This window comes from Misgurnus anguillicaudatus, chromosome 22, assembly GCF_027580225.2.
Source record: "Misgurnus anguillicaudatus chromosome 22, ASM2758022v2, whole genome shotgun sequence".
NCBI classification, from domain to species: Eukaryota; Metazoa; Chordata; class Actinopteri; order Cypriniformes; family Cobitidae; genus Misgurnus; species Misgurnus anguillicaudatus.
The window spans coordinates 5,781,115-5,798,874 of NC_073358.2; the positions used below are offsets into that span (position 1 = coordinate 5,781,115).

The window sequence follows — 17,760 nt, forward strand, 5'->3', positions numbered from 1 at the left end:
AAAATGAGCATATTCTCAAAAAAATGGGAATGTCCCTTTAAAGGTACAGTGCCAAAAAAATTTAAGAAATAGAAAATCTGAAACTCTATTAGGCTATGGTTTTTGGTGCAGGAATCCTTAACTAACAGTGAGGCCTTAACTAAAAAAAAAATGATTAATGTGTCATGTTGTTGAGACTACACTACCCAAGTCACCGATGGTCACCATGAACCATCTCTCTTGCCACAAGTGTCTTTCAATTAAGAAAAGTATGCATAAAACAGACTAGTAAAGAGGCTTTACCGCCCTATCAACCCTGCGAATGCTGATTTACATACCTGGACTGCAAAGCCAAGCAATCTGACATTTTAATGAGAACCCTGGGCTTACATAGGGTTGTAAAACCCTCACGCCAGGCTGTGCCCACTGCATTGCAGCAGCGGGAAGACGAATAATGACAGAAATAAGCAAAAAGAAACAAAGCAAAACACAGAGGTAGATGGCACATCGATGGCCTGCAATACAAGGGCACTGGTAGTTTGTGCGACTTGTCGCCCCTTGAGATATGGAGGGGATGCGGCATATATAGAGGATGGGACCATGTGAATAGCCAAGAAATGCTGGAGGGCAAAAATCTGCCCATATTTCTTCATCTTCCACTGCAGTGATCACAGATCACAGTCTCTCCCATGTAGAGGCAAAATGCCTAGCAGATACTATAAACTATAGATTGTTGTTTCCAACCTTGTCAATGTGTTGTTTAACAGCATGCAGTACAGTAATTAAGATCTAAGGAGTAATAAATCCAGCCCATGACAAAAGCTTTATACACTTTAAAATGCTGAGTTATTTTCAACCATGCGTTGGGTAAAAAATGGACTATAATACAGCCGACTGGGTTGTGATTTAACCTATGGTGCCATAAAAAAAAAACTTTTGCCAATTTTACTTCATCCTTTCATAATGTGGTTACTTAAAAAATCAATTTAATTGAGTTCATTCAACAAAAAATGTGTCTTGTCACCTATACTTAAAATTAACAGATTAATGAAACCAATACAGACTGGCATCTCATTGGCTGAGGATTTTGCAGTGTATTATGGGTAATTGTTGTTCTGGCAACCTCTAGCAGGAGTGTAGCACCATTAGATTACTTAAACTTTTTTTGTAAAATGAACTAAATTATTAATCCTTAAAAAAGATGTGAGAGTGTCAAATACACGTAATAGAAAAATCTGTTACGTCTGGCATTTTATTTCATGGAAACAGAATATACCGTCATACTGCCCAGCCGTAATTGACCTTTGGCTAAGCCACGCCCCCATCGCAATGAGCCAATCACAGTGTGCATAGCTAACCCAATACACTCGGACATTCCATGTCCACTGAAATGCATTGCAGTTAGTCAGTTTTCATTCGGTTTTATATGTGTTTTCTTGGCATTTTAAGTTTAAAATGGTCAAACGGTGTGCATGGGTATATCCCGAGAGGCTGGGCGATGTTGTGTATTTTTTATCCTTTCCCAAGCCACATTTCAACCGAGATACTTGTCTGCTCTGGATTAAAGGCGGAGTCCACAATGTTTGAAAAACGCTTTGGAAAAGGAGACGGGCCGTCTACCAAAACACACCTATAGCCCATCAGCAGTAAGGAGCGTGTCTACTAACCGACATCCTTGCCGGGTTGCGTATGTGTGGGGTGGGTCTATCAACAGAAAGTCCAGATTCTATTGGGGTAGGGGCCTGTTTGTTTAGGTGATTTCAAATATCAACATTGGCTTTCAAACATCATGGACTCCGCCTTTAAGTTATGCGATAGACCACAACACCAACTAAACGTGGATAAATTAAACAAGGATGTCTACATCTGTTTTAAGTCAACAACGTATTTAAACGTTATCTTTAACATCTCTAACGTAACGTTAGCCTAACATTAGAAAATGTTAACATTAGCTTCTAGCTGCGTTGTACATCATGTCACTTAGCTTCATTAACGTATCTGTAAATAACCGAGATAACAAATGTAATATTTTATTTGTAATAGCAATGTTGTACTGAATGATTCATGTAAATACTGTAGCACCAAACTAACGGAGAGGTGCTCTTGGTAAAGATTATAAAAAGGCTTGTCCTGGAAACGTATGCAACTTAGACCTGTACATATTTAATTTGATCATGATGGCAACGAGATGCGGTATATCGCATTTACACTGTGACATGTACATTTTTGCTTGGAGCTGAAGCTTTTCTAAGTATTAATATAACCCTCCAATGCATAGTTACGGCCCTTTTGGTGACTTCGAGATGATATAAAGTCTTTCTGTCTCCAAAAATCATCAATTGCCTCCTTTGAAATGTCTCCGACTGTGACAGCTGCCATAGCGCCTATCACTGAATGTTGATTGTTTGTCCGAGTGAGTGGAGGGGGCGTGGTTCAGCCATAGGTCAGTTATAGCCATTTTGTGTTAAACCAATATTTTTTACTTTTTAATAAATCGAATCTGCAAAACAATTTATTAACAACAATTACTAAACATATTTTCAAACAAATGTCACAGAAACCAATGTCGATTTAGTTGTGAATAAACACCAAATGCTGTCAATTTTCTCTGTCATTACCTCTATGATCGAGCTCTGCTCGCTCGCCTGTAACTGAGCACACGTGCATCTGCTGCTGTTCATCAGCTCTTATTCTTATAGTACAATTTTGTAACACTTCATGTTTTAACTTCAAAGCTAATGATATGTTTTCAGCTCACGCTAAATAAATAATAAAATCATTGGCTACAAGAAATATCTATCCCAAAGTTCTTTTTCGGAGGATCAATACTCTTAATACAACATCAGTATTAAAAGTATCAATATCTCCAGATCGATCTGCCCATCCCTATAATCCAATGAACAAAATACACTTGGAGGCAAACCAAAAGGCAACATTATGGGTCTGGCATCAGTACAAAAATAGTTTTACCTTGTGTAACATTTCAATTAATAAAGACTCAAAAACATTAAAATTAATATTATACACCAAACAGTTAATCTTCTAAACAATAACACACGTAATAAACTACCAAACTCTTCTTCACATCTAACAACATCTGTTAAAGGGACACTCCAGTTAAACATTTGATTCTTACCGTTTTGGAATCCGTTCAGCTGATCCCGGGTCTGGTGGTACTACTTTTAGCATAGCTTAGCATAATCCATTGAATCTGATTAGACCATTAGCATCGCGCAAAAAAATAACGAAAGAGTTTCGATATTTTTCCCATTTAAAACTTGGCTCTTCTGTAGTTACATCAAGGACTTTGTTGACGTAACATGGCTGCAGGAGGCGCAATGATATTACGCAGTGCCCGAAAATAGTCCCCTGCGATTGAACGTTACCAAGGGGACTATATTCAGGCACTGCGTAATATCATCTCCATGTTACGGCAGCAAAGTCCTTGATTATTATGCCAGAATGAGAGTACAGCTCCCAGCCACATCCGCCCAGAAAATCGCAACTTTTAATTTTCTGTCTGTCTTAGTACACGATGTAACTACAGAAGAGTCAAGTTTTAAATATCGGAACTCTTTGGATATTTTTGAGCGCGATGCTAATGGTCTAATCAGATTCAATGGATTATGCTAAGCTATGCTAAAAAGGGTACCGCCAGACCTGGAGATCGGATGAATGGATTCCAAAACGGTAAAAATCAAATGTTTAACTCTAGGGGAGCTGGAACCATATGCTCATTTTCTCGTATTTGAGGCATGGTTACAAATGCCCAGAGCCGTTTATTGGGCACTACGAATGCATCCAATGAGTCTGTACGTAGCTCATAGCCAATCGTTTCAATTATACCAGATGACATACGTAGAGCGACATAAATTCAAACGTAAACGACTTTTATCGGGTACGTGTGCACACAGCTGAAAGCTATGCAACTAAACTGGTAGCTGTATATTGATATTGAAAAGCAACACATATTAGTGGCACTGTGTCAACCAAACTACAGGCATAATGACAATATGATATTAATAAATACCACTTACCATTTATAAGTTAATTGTACTTCGTCGAAGACTATGCATAGCAGGTTGGTCCTATAAAACTCTGTGGCTATCATGGCTTGCCATTTCCAAACATCCTTCTTGGATATGAATTTATTTAACGGCAAAAGTTGCTCTTTTTTTTTAAATACTTGCATTCAAAACTACTTAGAACACTATCTAAGGCTGCATTAAAAAGTAACTTTGCGCCTGCTCCCGCGTTGGATAAACAAAACTGCTTCGCTGTGTCGCATAGACGTCGTCATCGTCTTGCTGCCCCCTCCCCGTTCTGTGATCGGTTCCCTAATTCAGGGGAAAAAAACGATCCATAGTTTCCATGCTAGACTTGCAGTGTGAATAAATTTGCGCACAAGGCAGTATGGGGAAACCCAGGCTAGCAAAAACCTTTAAGCACATGCAAGCTTTTTTGGCAAAAACCTCTACTGCAAAAAAAATCACAGCTGCAAAATCACTATAGAATGTAAAATTAAAAAAAAATTAACCACAGATTAGGTGGTGATGTGATCTATGTGATTACCAAATACGCGTTATATTCATGTCCAAGTACTTACAAGGTCTAAATGTAATCCACTGTCATTTTGCACGCTGTCGTCCATCCAATTCACCTTTTGTGCACTTTGCTGAAAAATCGTTGTGGTGTTTAGTGGATTCTGTCAACAAAGCAGTATTTCTGATTTGAAGCGAAGGTATTTGATGAACATACAATACATGCTGAGAGTATTCAATTAATATCATTATCTCATTTTTGACCTAGGTGGGATTTAGGGGCTTTGCATTTTATCTCCTCATATCTTCCATGGTATTTGTGCAGTAAAACCTCCAATCTTATATATTTCTAACTGCACACAGTATATGCCATAATCCTACTTTAAAGTGGCTGGGATAATGATAATTCAACTCGTAAAGGCGAAAGGCATTTTTCCTAGCAACTGTGTTTGTGTTTCTGTCCTAGCAAATACTCCTAGTCAACTAATTAATAGCTCGCAGAGATTTTTCAGGCTAACAAGATGTGCATCTCGCAAACTCTACTAGTTTTCCTGCAGCTACAGATGATTTTCTTATTAATAAGCATCCTTTTTGTCAAGACACTAATCCTGTGCAGCTGGCAGGCATACAACAACAGGCTTGAAACAAGAGTAGGTTACAGTTTCCTGACTCAGCCATTTAATCATAGCTGCAGTCTTATTAAAGCAAAAGCATGCTACAGCCGACACACACTAAACAAGATGCTGGAATGCCTGGGTTGTTTTTCCACATCCCTGCAATCAGGGAAATTTGTGCCCCTGTCTGTGAAATTAAGGCTAAAGTCCTATTAACAAATTTTGAGATTAGGAGCATCAAAGTTTGATTTCAATCAGTGATTTTACTTTAAATGGGACATATCATGAAAATCTGACTTTTTCCATGTTTAAGTGCTATAATTTGGTCCCCAGTGCTTCTATCAATCTATAAAATGTGAAAAAGATCAACCCAGTAACTTAGTTTTGGTAAACCATTCTTTGCAAGCATGTGAAAATAGATCACTGTAATTTGGCTCCCCTTGTGATGTCAGAAGGGGCTCATTTGGATTTTAAAGGACACTCACACCTACAAAAAAGTTTATCTATATGGTATTTTGAGATAAAACTTTACATACTTTGGGGACACCAAATATTTATTTGACATCTTAAAAAAGTCTTGTGAAATGTCCCCTTTAATTTCAATCAATGGCATGACCATACTCAGTCAGTATTAAAGATATCAAAGTTATATTTTCACAGAATGTTCTTTACATTGCATAGATTTTATGTAGAAAACATTGTTGTCACAAAAAAATAGCTTTAGCTGGGTTTTTACAGACTGAGTCACATTTTCCTGCTTGTGATTCTCAGAGCCATCAGCATTGTTACCTCACTTACTTACAGGTGTGACTCTTGAATTGGCTGTTCACAAAAGAGCAATGCAAAGTTGTGAATACCATCTGTAGCCATAGCGACAGTGAATAAAGCAAATATCAAAGATGATGGCTTCCGTAACAGTGCACAGTGAATTTTATTTGATAAACGGGTCCCATCGAAGATTTGTTTATCGCATGAATCTTACTTAACAGACAGTGGCTTTCAGTGCCTTTTTAAATTATAATTAAGTGCAAAGTGATGAATTTGAGTCAAGCCCAGACAACAAAACTGCAAAGACAGCAACCAGTATAAAACCGACGGCTAAGAACTAAACCGACTAAGGGTTTTGCATCATGTCACATGCAAAGACTACAGCCAGTGAGCACGTCCGTCCTGCACCTGCATAAGTGTGCAATAACTCACACACACCAGCAGTTATTATTATTCCAATATGACGCGTCACAAAGCGAAACGTGATTGGTTGCTTCTACGTCTCAGTCATATGGCCTCTTGGGCAGTCCTTGGCTGCTTCCCAGACTTTCAGAATGATGGTCTGGCTCCCCAACACTACAGTCCATGTTACAAAGTCTGCAGTTAAGGGCTGCAACAACGAATTAATAAAAATCGATAACAAATTTCAGCATTGATTAGTTGGTCTGTGACGTCACACGTCGCAAGCTGTGCACTTACTGTATAATTAAAGTCAGGCGCTGTCGTTTTCGGTAACACTTTATTTTACGACCCGCAAAGTACGGCGTAATTAAACCGAATTTACAGCGTACCTATTTGTAACAACAGAGTACCTCTACAGTACGTACTTGTAGGTATAAGGGAATAATATTTTAAGTTTGGGGTAATAAGGGGGTAAGAATATATGGAAAATTATTCTCTAAGTATTTCATACCTACAGGGTACCTATTGTAATATTACGTGGTATGTATGACTTATTACACATAGATCATATTACCCATAGACATATGTTTTTTTTTCATATTTGCTACTTACCTGATGAAGTGTTTTGTATACCCTACAGTTGATGTCTACAAGCCACGTCGGCAAATAAAATATAACACACAATAAAAATAATAGCAACTTGTACCTCTTTGATCTGTATATGTATACAGGAGTTACCAGGTAACTATATATTTGCGGGCTGTAAATTAAAGTGGGGCTTATTCCCCGCTTGTACTGTGTATGTACCGGGTAACTCTCATATTTGCGGGCTGTAAACTAAAGTGGTGCTTATTCCCCGCTTGTACTGTGTATGTACCAGGTAACTCTCATATTTGCGGGCTGTAAACTAAAGTGGTGCTTTGTTCACCTCTTGTTATAAATGTTATAGGGTAAATACCATAAACATACAGAATATTGTTATTTTTATTTTAAAACTTATTTCAAAACATCTTTAAAACACTATAATTAAGTCAACACTTAATGTTTATTATCACATAACTTTTATTTCAAATAAAGTCATGACAATTTTTCGTTGTTTTTGCGGCTGGCTTCCTCTGTTGGTCTTCTTGTCCACTCGGATGATGAGTTGATTTCGTCTCACAAATGCTGTTCTGCATTACATATAAAAAACATAAATGAAAGCCTTCAGTAAATGTTTCTTCACTGTGCCTTGACAGAAACAGAGTTTTCTGAGCCAGTTACGTTAATAACTTTAGGCTAACTTATGTGCTAGCTAACCTGCTACCGTTGGCAACTTTCTTGAAAAAACATTGTTTGAAATGCGTGAGTCATGTAACAAAAGTCACCTTATCCAGCATGCGGATCCTGCTAACATCACTCGCAGCCGTACTCCACAGTGTAGAACGTTTTTAAAACCTCTTAAAGAAATTTCACCTCAGGATCGCGTTCCAGCAAACCTCTGCAGGGTTGCCTGCAGACGGCCGCGCGCTCTACACCTGCGCACAGTGCGCAGTAGCCTACGCATGTAGTCGTCTTTTGCTTTAGCGGGAGCTGATATCTGCTGTTGTTTCATTCTGGTTTGCCATTGCATAAATTATATTTGGCTAAAATACTTGTGTTTACAGTAAATAAATTGCAAAGCACCACTTCAAATATGTCCGCAAATGTGAGAGTTTCCTGGTAAAAAGGGAATAAGTTGCTATTTTTATTGTACTTACCTTAAAAAAAAAGATAACCACATTAAATCAGCTGGAGTTTTGTTATTAAAAGCAAGTAATATAGGCTACTAAAATAAAAGTGATGTGCTGTTATATTTATTTGCCGATGTGGCTCGTAGGCATCGACTGTATACAACATTCAGTAGTCAATATGAAAATTCACAATAAAATAAAAAAATAAAATAAAACAATTTCCTCATAGACTTGACTAAGTCATACATACCCCGTAATATTACAATAGGTACCCTGTAGTTATAAAATACTTAGAGTATAAATAATTTATAATTCTTCATATTCTTACCCCCTTATTACCCCAAACTTAAAATATTATTCCCTTATACCTACAAGTACGTACTGTAGAGGTACTCTGTTGTTACAAATAGGTACGCTGTAAATTCGGTTTAATTACGCGGTACTTTGCGGGTCGTAAAATAAAGTGTTACCTCGTTTTCATACAGCACAAGCTGGCTGCTCAAATTCAGGCACTTTTTCTTCATACAACACAAACTGCACGTTTATCAGACGCTATCAGGCACGTTACCAGCTTGGACTAAAGCAAGGCAGCGTTGCCAGGTCCTCTGCCTTTCGACAGAGTTCTAAATTGGGCTACTTTTAAACGGATTTAGTTAATTAGTTGTTGATATTTGTTCTGTGAATTGTCATTGGGATTTGGGACTAATTTTTAATGGCCATTGGGCTGATTTGTTACGCAGATCTGGTCACCCTGACAGGACAATAACGGAAGCAAAAGTACAAACAAATGCTGGTAAATAAAAGTTTAATTTCCTTTAGTATAAGTAAGTTTGTTTGGTTTAATTGTTGCTGGGTTTTCATAAAAGTAGTATGAACCAGAAACTAAGCATCTGTTTTAAAGTAAGGGCGAAATTAAGGTTTTTATTACTGTTACAATACATGTGTATTACTTTTATTTCATAATAGCTTATTTATTTTGTTAAAGGAATAGTCTACTCATTTTCAATATTAAAATATGTTATTACCTTAACTTAGAATTGTTGATACATCCCTCTATCATCTGTGTGCGTGCACGTAAGCGCTGGAGCGCGCTGCGACGCTTCGATAGCATTTAGCTTAGCCCCATTCACTCAATGCCACCAATCAGAGACAAAGCCAGAAGTGACCAAACACATCAACGTTTTTCCTATTTAAGAGGAGTAGTTATACGAGCAAGTTTTGTGGTACAAAGTAAAACGTAGCGCTTTTCTAAGCGGATTTAAAAGAGGAACTATATTTTATGGCGTAATAGCACTTTTGGGAGTACTTCGACTCGGCGCAGTAACACCCACCCTCTCCCATTATGAGAGGGAGAAGGGGAGCAGACTTTTCAGGCGAGTCGAAGTACTCCCAAAAGTGCTATTACGCCATAAAATGTAGCTCCTCTTTTAAATCCGCTTAAAAAAGTGCTACGTTTTATTTTGTACCACCAAACTTGCTCGCACAACCACTCGTCCCAAATAGGAAAAACGTCGATGTGCCTGGTCACCTCCAACTCCACCTCCAAATGGCACCACTGAACGAATGGGGCCAAGCCAAACGCCATCGAAGCGTCGCACCGCGCTCCAGCGCTTACGTGCATGCACACAGATGATAGAGGGATGTATCAACAATTCTTAGTTAAGGTAATAACATATTTTAATATTGAAAATGAGTAGACTATTCCTTTAATAACAAATAATGTTAATTCTCATCAAGGTCTAAAGTTGAAGATTAAAATAAGTTAATTCATCTGCGGCAAAACGTCCACATCCTTGAAAACACAATTTATTGGTTTATTTATATTTTGACATTAAAAGATGTTTTAATTTTTTAACTTTTTTATTTAAGGCTTAAAATACTAAAATCAAAGAGATTTTTTTTGTAAAACTGTAGTGTGTGGCTTTTACACTTTTACACTTCTACACGCAAATAACCGAATTTAGTGTCTTATTTAGCTATAAGTGAAAAATCTATTCAATTCAAGTTTATTGTCCACAAAAAGTGGAAATTTGTCTTTGGCTCCACAGGTGGATTCATGGTTATTTCCAATTCTATTTCTATTTATGGTTTTATCCAATTAGTCGATTAATCGGGGGAAAAAATTGGCCAATTAATCGACAATGAAAATAATCGCAAGTGCAGCCCTACTGCAGTTTTGGACTTCTTTTCAACTGTTGCTGTGTGCGGGTTGAAGATAGAAGGATTTTGTTCATCTGCTGACCATCTTAGGGCATGATAATCTTATTTATAAAATCGTATTTATTAGGGCTGCACAATCAATCGCATACAATTGTTATGCGCATCTCCTCAGTAAAACCGGTTTCATCATTAGTAGTAAATCGCTATCACCTGCTTTCAGATAAAGTGGCATTTACTACAAAGAGCCGTAGTTCACAGACAAGCTAGGCAATATTACATTCATAATCGCCTGGGATAAGGAACGTGATATTGCCTAGCTTGTCAGTAAACTACGGCTCTTTGTAGTAAATGTCGCTTTGCTGTATCTGAAAGCAGGTGATGGCGATTTACTACTAATCACAGAACCGGCTTTACTGACGAAATGCGCATGATAATTGCATGCAATTAATTGTGCAGCCCTATTATTTTTAAAGGACAAGTTTGATATTTTACACTTAAAGCCCTGTTTTCAGATTGTTTATGATGAAACAGAACGGTTTTGACTGAAATTTCAACATATGCAGCTGCCCCGAGAATTTTCGGGTGATCGTTGTTTCACCTCCCACCTCTACAATGGGTTTATAGGTGCACTGGAACAATCCCTCCCAAAATGCACCAAACCTCCGTCCACAAAGACGTGAAACTCACCGAGTGGCCAGGGGCGCCCACCGATACGCCCACACAAAAATCGCCGCAAAAGATGCCCTCCAACAGGTGTTTTAGCATTTGTTGACCTATTTTTCCAAACGCCTCACACCCGTATAGTCTTCCGCTGAGAGCTTGAATAATAAACACTCCAGCCCAGTTGGTGGCGATAATCCGACTTTGCCAATTGCAAGAATACAAACAAAGTTCCCGGCGTGGAGTAATACCATACCTCATAGCACATCTAATACAAGTCAATGGAGTTGGACAAAAACTACGATAAAACCTGTTGGAATGCGTCTTTTGCAGCGATTTTTGTGAGAGCATATCAGTGAACACCCCTGACCACTCGGCGAGTTTCACGTCTTTGTAAATGAAAGTTTCATGCATTATAGGAAGGATTGTTCCTGTGCACCTATAAACCCATTGTAAAGGTGGGAGGTGAAACACAAACACGCAAAAATTCTCGGGGCAGCCGCATATGTCGAAATTTCAGTCAAAACCGTTCTATTTCATCATAAACAATCTGAAAACAGGGCTTTAAGTGTAAAATACCGAACTTGTCCTTTAAAATCAGTGTTTATAATCACTTACATATAGCAATTTGTGTTATGCATAAAAGTTAATGTAAAATGTGTATTTTAGGTATGGGAGTTCAATATTTTGAGTTTGGCATAAGGGCTTTTTTTGGGCTAGTTTTGACTGGCCATTGGGCTGGTTTTGTTATGCCGACCTGGCAACCCTGGCTAAAGTATACAAATCGTAAATACTTGCTTAACATTTTGCCACTATTGATTACTATCCAGCTTCTTCAAATAAAAAGTACAAATTAATCTTAAATAAATGTTACATATTTTTAAACGGTAAATGTAGGTAGGCAGATATGATAGATAGACAGACAGAACAGTTCAAGCAATGAATGAACACAGTCGGCATCAAACTCAATATTCTGGAGGAGACAAGCACCTTTTTCCGCACAATGGTCTGATTGGTAGTCAGATGGGTCAGACAGGTTGTCTGGAGAGAGGCAATTTATCTTGCAAGACTAAAGGGTCAACTCCGAACTTAAAGAGGATGTTTTAATGATGCTAGGCTACACCAATATTGTGCCATTAGGCAAAATACAAAAGCACTGAACCGGATGCGGCCATCCTGGCGCTGTTGATCGCAGCGCTTGAGACTGGAAAGTCTTTAATTCAAAGGGCAATGTGCAGTGAATGTAAACAAGTTGCATTCTTTCAGGAGAAAAGCCATTATGGCCTCAGGGCAGACGTGGGGAGTCTTAAGTCATGCCATATTTTTAGGAAGCACCACTCTTGCACAAAGCTGCCTTTCAATTCAGATCAAAAAACAACATTCGCCGTTGGTACCTGCTAATGCTATTACTCCATTATTCCACGATTCAACACAGCACGCTGGAGATCATAGCTGTAAAAAGTGCATGCGTGAGCAAAGTGTTAAATATTCTGAATGATGAAAGGCGATACTCTGCTAAAAAGACAAACTTTTATCATTTTTTTATATTTTCTCTCAAACTGACATCAACATTTGGTAAGTAATTAGTTTACAAATGTCAAACCAACCTACTGTAAATCCTATTATGAAATTGAATTAGTTCCAAGTTAACCTGTACAAATTTCATCGAGTCTGTTGAGGACCTCATACGAAGCGGTAGATGAAAACAGGGACAAATAATAACAAACAAGCTCTCGCCTCACATGCCATGTGCGAGCTGTGGCATGCAAAAAGCTGACATAAGGTGCGCTCGTAACCATTATGCAAATCTAAAACATTGTAACCTGCCAAACTGGGATCTCACCGTGAGTCCCTATTATAAAATATATACAGCTGTTTACACTCTCTTACAGTAATAATGACTTGCGATTATAAACCAAATGTCCAATGTGGACTATAACACGATTTATGATGGCTGTTTCTGATCATTTACATGAATGCTTTAAAATAAGTGCGGGGTGCGGACTCCATGAAGGTATTTAAGGGGTCTGTGGACTGGACTGTTTTTTAGGGATTCATTACAACTTTATTTGAAAGAAAAATTTAAATTTTGAGGAAAATAAAGTATCCGCAAGAATAAAGTAGGAACCACGACTGTGCAATTATGTAAAGACAGCTCATTTATAGATCAGCACTAGTTTCATTGTTTGTTAAAGTTATAAATGGAAAAGAATGTACAGTCATCACAAAAATCTGAATCGGGATAAAGATGACTCACATCCACATCAGAATTCAATAAGAACTCCTGTCAGCCATAATTTCAGGTTTGTTTGTCACTAGGATGAAGAGATACACGAGGGTCTAACAATCAAAGCACTGATGCTCCACCGATGTTATATCCCAACCCTTATAAATAAAACACGAGAACAAAACAAACCTATTCCTTTCCAGATGATTTGGTTTCACGGCAATGCAGCTCGGAAACCAAACCAGGGCTCTCCGCACAGGTGCGACATTGTGGATTAACAAACAACAAGACGTTCCTAGAGAGCACACGGCGTCTCAGGTTTGTTGATGTTTTCGTAAACCCTGATCGTTATGTCTGGTTTCTGTCTGACACTCGTGTAACTGAAAGCCGAGGAGATGTCCTTGTACTCGGGCAATAAATTGGGCCAGCACATCAGTATCAGCTGCAGATGAATGCTGCCGGGATTACAAATGGAAGCTTATAGCTGAGTGGCATTGTTGTCAAAACATGCCCAATTGTATTGGACAGTACCTGACACATGACATTATAGACACGACTGACCTTTGATAATGACATGAATCATTGAAAAGTGTCATTTAGCCGCTAACCTTATAGGGACATTTTTAAATGAACTAGCAATTGCCAAATTGCCAAATTTTAAAATCGAAAGTGAAAATCCGTTTCGCATACGTTTTTGTCAAATACCATTTTAGATTACAGTGCCTTTGGTTACAGTAAAGATGAATGTTTGATGACTCCTGTGATTTCATGAAAAGAAAACAGGATGAGATGGAACAAACCTCAATGGATGAGTTCAAAGACTGCTCTATTAATGCCTGCCAAATATATAAACAGACACTATATCGTCATCGTGAATAAGTGTTTTGACTCTAATACAGTTTGTGCATGACTAATAAGCAGTTTTAATGGAGATACAATGTCAACTGGTCAAAGTATGAGACTATGATGTGAATGTCTTTTATTTATCTGTCCACATTTACACTGGCAATCAGAGAGGCAGCTAAATCATGCTAAAACTGCAGCAACAGAGAACCTTACATTACTGTAACTTGAAGACATGGGTCTTCAACAGGGGGTCCAGGGCCCCTTGGGGGTCCGTAGTGGTATTACCGGGGATCGTCCAGATATGGTGCAAATAATTTTTATGTAATCAGGCATCAAATAAATGCATTAATAACTTAATTAAAAAAATGTAAACTTGATTAAAGTAAAGAGCATATCGTTCCCAGTTTAAAATGTATTCAATAAAATTAAAATGTTACGTATTATGTTAACAGTATGTCACTGTGTATACCAAAAAAATTAAATATTGTTATTTCTTTTTTTATATTTTTGGTAACATAACCAGTATGTAAATCCAATGTCCCTGCTACTCCTCTCTATTGTGGTCCTTGGCCTGAAAAAGGTTGAAGACCTATGTTTGAAGAGTTATTTACAGTTTTCCTGATAAACAAGCTGCATATTATGAAAATATTTTACGTCTTCACAAGACCACCATAACAGACAAGGTCAAAAGAAAGTAAACTAAGAAAGAAAGAAAAATAAAGTTTATTAATTTGAAGGTTAAAGTAGTGTGCCACAATGAATGAGCCATTTTAAATTCAAAGATTTTTAGTCAACAAAACCCAAACGCAATCAAATACATGAACTGAATGATCTCATTTATAAAAATGATAGCCTATCGAAAACAATGCGCTTTTAACTAAGATATGCGAATAAACAGCGCTGACATGTCACTTCTAACGTGCGCATATTTTGTCACGGTTTATCTCGAGCTTCTGTGCTCCCACCTTGCGGACAGTCGCTGTGTTTGAGTTAAAAGTATATGTTGTATTCACTGAAAGCATTTTTATTTAGTCAAAAAGGCGATGTGGATATTTATCTTACGCGTATCGAGGGTGGAGGATAGGAATTTCAAACGTTACATTCGCTCCATGTTTTGCGCTTAGTGTATGCGCGCGGCATTACCAATTAAGACTTTAATAAAATCCACTGCAGCACAACCGAACCTATAAAATCCAATACTGCAGTCATTCATAACATCAAACATGACAAACAAGTAAATTCCCACGGGAAGAAAACAGGCGTTAGCAGACTTACCTTCTGAAATTAATATATAAAGCAACAGAGTCTCCAACCAGCACCGCGTAACGGACATCGTAGTTTCCCAGAATAAATCCCGTTTGCGACGATAAATAACGGATATCTCCCGACCAGCGTCTACAGTCCAGTCGCAAATGCCCACGTTTGATGGTGAGCCTCGTGAACTTTCTCTAGAGCGTACATCACTGAAAACCAAACCAGTTAAAACAGACAGCGACCAAAAGCGAAATCTCTTCCGAGATGAAGGCAGCCTTTGAGAGGGAAAAGTTACAGGTATCCGACTCAGGTGTCTCGATTCCCACGCGTGTCTCTCTTTCTCTTTAATCCACACGACAAGGATTGTGTGTCCAGAGACTTTAATTTACACTGTAAATCCGTGAGTGTGTGGATGCATGAAGCGCAATTCCAGTGGCGTCCTTTACACTAGACACAAATCCAGATCGATCGTCAGTTTAATCTGACAAAACATCGCCGGTTTGAAGCATCAGGCACAGATAACACATAACGCGTTCCTTTAGTTATGGTTAATCTGGATTTTCTTTATGTGTATTGTAGTAACTTCCCCTTAAAAGCGTATTCTTTTTGTGTTAAAGGTGCGAGATCCGTTTCCCCGGTGCGCGCTCAGTCCACTGAAGTTCTGCGATGGACCGGACCGTGGCCCAGCAATGCGTGAAGAAGATGAACGCTAAAGCCCTCGTGCACTCCGATGAAAAGTGCGTTCTGCCTTCATGAAGTCCTCAAGACTTTAAATTTCTCACTGAAGAGCTGGTCAACCACTCATGTCAAACTATTGCGCGCGACAAATCTCCTTTACCGTTGATGTAAACCCGTTTATTAACTCCGAGAAAACCAAACGATTCAACAATGCAGCGCTCCGGTCTGTGAAGGAAAATCACCGCAGGCTCTGCTTCATGAGATTCAAAATCACCCCGTTCGTGTCACATATAGTCACACACACCACACAACCTACTGTAAGTTTACGCGCTGTTGGTGACGTGACGTGCGTTGCGTTCCGCTGGACGCGCGCTTGGGACGCGAAGCTGAAGTAGCGCCTGAATTCCTTGAACCGTCTGTGAATCTCTTCAGTTCACAGCGGTCATATGACACGCGTCTGACGTTTGCATGCGTCCGTCTTTTAAGGGTTCATTTAATATAAACATAAGTGACAAAACGGGACCCCAAAAAGGAAAGAATACAAAATTATTATATTTTTGGGCAATATGATTTTAATTTTTAGGCTATTTTTCCATTACTGTTAATTATACATTTTACCGTACTACAGTACTTTTTATGTGTTTATGTTAATCGAAATACATTACTTAAAAAAAGTACAAAATACTGTAGCATGTTTACTATTTAAATCCTAATCCTCAATAGCCTAATTCAAACAGTATTAGGCTATTCACTCAGGATTAGGATTTAAATAGTTACGATGCGGCAAGAGCTTAATAGTCCGAAAGTCCCATTACTAGATGTTAATGGTCATTAAAATATATAAATATATTTTTATTTAATTTAATAAAGTTAACATGACTCCCTAACTTGGACAAATGGGTGGTTGCTTTCACGTTTAGCCTTTATTTGGGGCTTTTGTATTTTGATATCTATTAGCCATATATGAATAAAAATGCATTCTGATAAATGTAACAAGAATTGTTTAATGCAAGATCAAGTATACACAGCTAATTTCATGAAGGTGTCACGCGACAGTGACATCTCCTGGTGGGCCACATTATTAAGGTCGTGTGCACCCTACAAGATCAGTTTTACATGTGATGGCAGTCCTTCATTTACACCTTTATGCATTGCTTATGGTTTTGTCTGCAATACGAGACTGCATACACAATGATATTGGCTACTTATACAATAGGCATATGGTCCCCTTGTAGTACACGCTGTTACCTCCGGGTAATGGCCCTAGGACCGGATTTTAGACTACTTTCATTGATTTATATCTCAGATATTAACTTTGTTACCTTCATCCCTCTCAGCCATTTAGATCTAAGGTTACAACATAACATTAGCATCCTTTGTCTGCTTATACAGGTTTTAAAAGCTAAAGGGAAATGATGAATGTTGATTCTAAACCGTATGAGTTAAAGATAACATGCCGCTTGTCAAGAGACAGCTTGTTTATAACGGGTAACAAAAAGTCAAAATAAAATGTGACCCTTTGCTTGCAGAGGCATTACTTTATGGTTATGCTGTGATGTATTAATGAGCTAAAGAAGGTGCCAAGCTGTCAGCTACGCCTTCAGAAGCATTGACGTTGTTACTTGGAGAAACCCAAAGTCGCTGAAATATTTTTTCATTATTTTAATGAAAAAAGTCTGTGTGAAGAGGACAAGGACACATGGTTAGCTTGTTTGTACTGTTTTGCTGTTATTCTCAATTCTTTAAGCTCACGCTTAATTGTTTCATATTTGGTTGGCATTGCGAATGTTTCAGGTCTTTGCCCTAAGAGTCATAAATCAGATCTAATCAATAATTAAGAACATCTTTTGTTTTAAAGAGACGTCAAAGACAATCATTCAAAAGATTTAAAAAGAACCGAAAAGAATAAACCAGTGTGT

At 38.1% G+C, this 17,760-nt stretch overlaps 1 protein-coding gene across 1 annotated transcript in view; it reads right to left on the minus strand.

The window, feature by feature from the left end:
• tmem132e (transmembrane protein 132E) overlaps window positions 1-16,290 on the minus strand; it is a 450,599-nt gene extending 434,309 nt beyond the window's left edge. Inside the window, exon 1 of the mRNA XM_055200522.2 lies at window positions 15,185-16,290. Within this exon, the coding sequence (XP_055056497.2) occupies window positions 15,185-15,242 (58 nt within the window). The 5' untranslated portion in view covers window positions 15,243-16,290. The remainder of the gene's footprint in view (window positions 1-15,184) is intronic.
• Window positions 16,291-17,760: the final 1,470 nt, after the last annotated feature.